General features: G+C 49.1%; 1 protein-coding gene across 7 annotated transcripts in view; it reads left to right on the forward strand.

The window, feature by feature from the left end:
* SRS2 (P-loop containing nucleoside triphosphate hydrolases superfamily protein) overlaps nucleotides 1-6,462 on the forward strand; it is a 221,544-nt gene that overhangs the window by 167,826 nt on the left and 47,256 nt on the right. The window contains exon 28 of one of the 7 annotated variants that reach the window (XM_086517619.1): nucleotides 2,376-2,487. The exons of the other annotated variants lie outside the window; for them this stretch is intronic. Within the exon in view, the coding sequence (XP_086373745.1) occupies nucleotides 2,376-2,420 (45 nt within the window). The 3' untranslated portion in view covers nucleotides 2,421-2,487. Of the gene's footprint in view, nucleotides 1-2,375; nucleotides 2,488-6,462 lie in introns of those variants that run through there. 7 annotated transcript variants of the gene reach the window in all.

The following is a 6,462-nucleotide window of genomic DNA, read 5'->3' on the forward strand; positions in this document are numbered from 1 at the left end:
TGCTGAGCTCTGCCTCAAGAATTGCCCCATATAGTTTGGCCAATGTGTGGCCAATCATGATAGTCTTGTAGTTCCGTGGGTCCAAGGTGTCGCCAGATTTGTGGATCGGCACAATGGTGTGCATGGTCCATTCCTTTGGTAGTCCCTCGACCAAAGCGCAGTTGAAGAGACGTGCTATCAAGGGGGAGAGGGTGTCTGTTGCATAGATGAGTGTAGCGCGAATAATGTGTCGTGCTCCCTACAGCGGGTGGTCCTCAGTGCAATGTGGGTGACAATCTCACTCAAACAAACTGAACAGAAAGGAAACAATAGACATCAACAGAGCAGTGCAATGTGCGTGACAATCTCACTCAAACAAACTGAACAGAAAGGAAACAATAGACATCAACAGAGCTCACAAAGACACAACAGCAGACTAGAACATATGACTCGACTATCTCAAAGACTGATACAAACTCTGGCGTGGCACTACACTCAGCTCCAACGCAGGACTCACAGGTACAATGGGGGTGTCGAGGCTCAGATGTGCAGAGATGGTGAAGCTGTGCTTTGTGAATAGACTCACTCTAGAGGACTACGTACAAGATCGGGGGTGCTGACGATGATCCGATGACCAACCGCTACTACTCATATGTACCACCATAAAGAGCCACCAACGGCTCATAAATGTCAGCCATGTGGTGACCTGGCCACGAGGTCTACTAGACCACCGTCGGTACCCTGCCACGTGTCACTCCCTAGGCCAGAGGGTCTGTCCAGTGTGAACCAGCCTAGACCAACTGTACTAACTGTGTCCTGTGAAAGTGACACTGTAGCCTGCTACTACAGGTTGCCCGCCACAACACCGCTCACCGTCTCGGTGAGAGGAATACTGAAAAGCTATGAACGAAAACCACTAGGTACTGCATCCCTACATTTCTTGAAGCAGGTGCTAAGCCCAATCATGACGTTACATGCCTCAAAAGTGGAGTAAAACACTGCCTTGTTTGCAACGCCTTAAGCCTTTGGATAGGCAAGAACCCAATATGATTGCATAGTCCAAGAATCCCAGTCGGCAAAACAAACTGAGACTCCTCAGCAAAGAGATATGCTCGGTTTGGATGCAGCGCATCTTTATCCTCTGTAACCATAGTGAAAAGAAAATGACCTGGTCCGCACTTGCAGATGAAATTGTCGAAAAGAGAGATGATCAGAAGCTCGAGTAATAACGCAGGTAAGGTTAAGCTCCATCTTAATGCAGAACGAAAAGCATTAACAACATTGTGATGGCAACCAGGAGGTCTCCATTTCCTCGCAGGAGAGAGAAAAGAGGATAGACAGTGGGGGTGGGGGGCCGAATTGGCACTAGATAGGGGCGAGGGAGGCTGGGTAGGGGCGAGGGGAAGGTGAGGGGGTGGGTAGGGGCGAGGGGGGAGTGGGTAGGGGCGAGATGAAGGTGAGGGATGGGTAGGGACGAGAGCTGGTGAGAGGGGCGAGGGGGTGTGAGGGGGAGGGTAGGGGCGAGAGGGGGAAAGGGTAGGGGCGAGGGCTGGTGAGGGGGTGGGTAGGGGCGAGGGGGAGAGAGGGGAAATTGGGTAGGGGCTAGGGCGAGGGCGAGGGGGTGAGGGGGAGGGTAGGGCAAGGGCGAGGGCAAACATTTGAAGCATCGACTGCATCAACCCCGCAAACTGTGCGTCACCGCCAACCGTCACATTCATATTACCATCCATCCTTATCTCTGGTTGCCCATCAATGTGTATCCCATGCATACCATCTTCTCCTGGACCTGCTGATCCCCGGCAAATTGGGCTGCCAAATTTGCAACGGCAGGGAAAAGACTGCACATACGGCTGTTGGTCACTTGGCTCTGGATTTGATTGCCTGCTGCTGCATGCTCTTCCTCGAGCTTCCTGTTAGAATAATAAACTGAATTATCCCCACACAATGATATCGCCATTGTGTATAAATCAATGGCTTCAATGAAATGTGAATTAGCCATAGAGGTATTTCCTTGTGGTTTGAAGGCTTCTGCTAAATTTGTTCTGAAATTCGTGGCTTCCATACTTGCTGTAAAGTTTCCGAAAAGACAGTCTTCGATCTTTTTAAAAGTTCTTCAAACTCAGAAGTGTCACCTGAAAGCCCATCAAAATAGCCTGCACTTTCTAATCCTGCCTTGAACTGCTCAAATAGCATGTCTTCCATACCAGCAGCTGCAGCATCACATGTTGAGGAAGTATTCTTAGGAGGTTGTGAGGGACCGGCAATGCCCTCACTTGGATTGGGTGGCTTGTGATTAACGGGTTCTAAATGAGAAATGCTGCGAAATTTTCTTGCCGCACCATCTTTGGCAGATCGCTTGAAAAGCTGAACCATGTCTGGCTCAATTGTGTTTCCAGACGTCTGAATATCTTCTCCAAATGCATCTCCAAGACACTGGCTAGCAACAATAACAGCCTCTACATCAACCTCCGGAGTAAGTTGAACTGAGCTATGGAGGAAAGAACGCACAATCTGCTTCGCTAGAGGTGAGTCGCTCTGCTACGTCGACATGGAAGGAGGGGGAGAGGGGGAAGGGAGGGCGAGTAGTTGAGGGGGAGGGACTAGGGCGAGGGCGAGGGTAGGGCGAGGGGACGAGTGGTAAGTGGGTAGAGGCGAGGGGGAGGAACTAAAGCGAGGGTGAGGGGAAGGGTAGGGCTAGGGGTAGTGAGGGGGCAGTATGGGCGAGGGGGCTAGTATGGGCGAGGGGGAGAGACTAGGGCGACGTGGTGAGGGGGAGGGTAGGGCGAGGGCGAGGGGAAGGGAGGGTGAGGGACTAGGGCGAGGGGTTGAGGGGGAGGGACTAGGGGCGAGGGCGAGGGGGAGGGTAGGGCTAGGGGTAGTGAGCGGGCGAGGGCGAGTGGGTATGGCCCAGGGGGAGGGACTAGGGCGAGGGGGAGAGGGGGAGGGTAGATAGGGGCAAATAACGAGCACACAGCTATCATGAGTAATATAGCTATCATGATCTTGATTTTGGAAGTCATCTTGCAAAACGCACTCTGTGAAGGGAGTTTGCTATACACAGAGGAGAGCTTTGTTCTGGTCAGAGAAGCAGACACCAAAGGTGTTGATGTTTGAGGGGGTGTGAACTCCCGTAGAGGAGATTTCTTACTGCTTCTATGCTTCTTCATAGGCTTAGGTGGCCCATTAGGTTTAGTTACTGTGGAACCATTTGGAGAGGGTGTACCTTCTGGCAAAGAGTGAATAGAGACTCCATAACAAGGCATAGATTTGGTAGCCTCCAACCACTCCAACAGATCTTCGTCCGACCCTTCAGGTGTAGTAGGCTGTTCTTGTTCAAGTTTGGTTTCCATTGACAAAGAAACTTGCCGCACCACTGGATCCATACCTCCTTCTAAGAGCATGGGTTGCATTGGGGAGCCAGAATTATGTATCCACATTGCGTCATTTCCCTAATCATGAAGTGCTTTAGTGTGTCGCAGCCATGGTCTTCCAATGAGCAAAGAAAATCCGCCCTCAACCTGGGGAAGGCGAACCACAACAAAATCCAAGTTAAAAGTAAAGTCTTGTATCTGCAGAGGCACATTGTCCACTATGCCCACTAGGTAGACTGTCCGTTGGTCGGCCAATGTAACTGTGAATGGAGCAAGGCGAGTAGGCTGTAGACCTAGAGCTAACATAGTGAACTCGGGCATCAGGTTGATGCCAGATCCACCATCCACTATCACTCCTGAGAATTGCCGACCTAAAACGGACACTGTCAGGCGAGGGCTTCTATAATCAGTGAGTGGAGCAGCGGGATTGGATATCATATATGACTCTGATGGTCGCACTGGGAGGTGCCCGCCACTCACTGTGACATAAAAACGCGTTTCATGCAGATGAAACCCCGAAACATATGAAACGTTTTGTCGAAACGCATGAAACGGACAGGCATTCTTTATGAAACGTTTAAAATTGGGGCTTTTTTTTCAGAAACTTTGTTCAATAGAAGTACTTTGCTAAATGAATGAATGATGCATTAGTTATGATTCATGAAACTAGTGGCTGTGTTTTAACTTTCATCAATACTGAACATTTATTTGATTGTGCTTGCTTGAAGTCGCTTCTAAGGAGTGAGCACGTCTCTCTCTCTCTCTCTCTCTCTCTCTCTCTCTCTCTTGTGGACATTAAAGTCTAGAGTCATGTGTGCTACATTGTATACATATTTATTATATTTTATTAATATATAATTTAATGTCTTTTATGAAACGTGTTTCATATTTTTGACGCTATGAAACAAAACGTTTCAAAACCTCGAAACCCCGAAACAACCGAAACCACGAAACGTTTCATGTCACACTGCCGCCACTAGGACCTGCTCCAGGATAAAGTGATCGAATAACAGCAAGGGTGTCACTTCTAAAATTTGCATCTAGCCGCAACATGTCATAGAGGGACACTTGTTGGAAAGTGTTCTTCAAGACTGTCTGTGTTGTAAGCTTCTCTTTATCTACCTGTTGTTCCTTTGGTACCTTAATGTTCTGTAGAGCGGAAACTCTTTCCAAGAAAGCTTCATCAATATCGGAAAGCAAAGATTGGGATTCTTTGATGGCACTGGGGGATGGCTTGTTAAAAGCTGCAAGCAGGGTATCTACTGGTGTGAGATTGTGTGAGGAAGTTCAACTTGATGGAATGCTAAGACCGAGAGCGGCTCTCAGGGCCCGGGTGAGGACGCTCGATGGCTCCTCTGCCAACTGCGGCGGCTTATTTTTAGGGTTAACCACGTGGGTAGAAGGGGGCGGCTGAGAAGCAGTACTAACTGCTATCAAATTGAGCTTGGGAAAGGCAAACTCAGTCTGGCTTTGACTTGGGTTCGAAGCCATGGATGCACGAATTTTAGGGCAATCCTTACTGTAGTGATCCTTTATATTAGGGCAACGGCGGCAAGGAGGGGACCGTTCGGGCAAAGGGCATTTGCTTTGGTAATGCCCATATTCCCCGCATCTGTAGAAAAAAATGGGCCGATTCAAGGGGCGACTCAAAGGGCGAGGTGGTCCTTACTCCTGGTGCATTGAGTTGGAGGTGGAGGCATAGAAGCTTTGAGGTGATGAGGGAGCAATGGTATGATAAAAGCTCTGAGACGGAAAAGTACTTGGCATACCTTGCATAGGAGGGGCTGTCAGCAAAGGTGGCATATGGTGTGGATGCCCACAAGGAGAAACCATGTTAGATGCAGGTGCTGGCCCTTGTTGAAGAGTAGGACCAAGACTTTGCTGTATTTGTCTCAATCCCTTGAGGTAGTAACAATCCTTATTCTCATGTCCAGATTTTTCACAGAAGTGGCAGTAAACCCGAAGGGGGTATTCCTGTGGAGGGTGCCCTTGAGAGCGGCATGAGCTACACCAAACCGTAGCCTTAGTCTCTTGCTGACACTTGAGCTCTTCTAGCTGGCGCTTAATCTGTTCCAATTCCTCGTGATGTGGAGGCTTCTCTTGTCTAAGAGAGAAGGACCTCTCCTCTTGAAGAGCTCCCTGTAACTTTAGGGCTTCCAGTTCCCTGCGTAAAGAAGATAACGGATCAGAAGGACTTTCCAAAAACACAGAGGGGGTCTCTATGTGAGAGGGATTGGTGAACAGCTGCCTAGCCCCCTCGATCCACGTAGCAACTGCGATGAACTCCTCCAAAGTGGCATCGCGTCGGAGACTCTCTCGTAGTTTTTGCTGAGAACTTTTGGGAAGCGCCTTCTCTACCCAGTTCTTAAGCATAAATTCACTTGGTTGCTAGGGAAGCTTGGCAACCAGAGACTTGGTTTTGGTCATAAGTTTTGCAAAGGTCTCCTCTGGCTGGAGCACCATGTTGGCCAACTCATCCAAAACCTTCTCTTGGTAGTCTCCTAGCCTGAAAGCTGCACAAAACTGTTGTCTTAAGGTTGCCCAAGTTGCAAAATAGTTCTCTGCAAACTGGCTGTACCATTTGTCTGCTAAGCCATCCAAGGTGGATGGAAAGAGTACCAAATAAGCATCTTCCTTGTTAAGATCACAACCCCTACAGAGAGATACAAACCTCCTTGCATGGTCGTCAGCATCTTCTGAAGAGAGTCCTTTGAATGTAGGGAACTTGATGTTTACCTTAGCCAAAACGCTAGCCAACGGCTCCATGGGTCCTTGCTGAACGTGTTGTTCTGTAGCCTGTTGTAGCAGAATATGAGAGAGCGTTACTGGCGAAGGTGATCTGGAAGATGTGGAACCGGAGCGAGGAATGGGTGAAGTCGTATGTGGAGGTATGGGTGAGGAGGTTGATGGACTTCTAACAGGTTCGAAGGGTCGTCTTCTGTTGTAGTACTTCAGAGGACTCAAGAGTGCGCTTTGACGCTCGACTGACCGCCTTGTATGGGTCATGCAGCGACCACCAAACAAACCAACCAAGCTTTGGGCAAGAAAACCTTGAACTGGCTGTAGACTGGTGTAGACTCTACTAGACCCGGCAAGTGACAAAAGCCTTGCC

The sequence above is a fragment of the Adiantum capillus-veneris genome, chromosome 8, assembly GCF_014529385.1.
Source record: "Adiantum capillus-veneris isolate H3 chromosome 8, ASM1452938v2, whole genome shotgun sequence".
NCBI classification, from domain to species: domain Eukaryota; kingdom Viridiplantae; phylum Streptophyta; class Polypodiopsida; order Polypodiales; family Pteridaceae; genus Adiantum; species Adiantum capillus-veneris.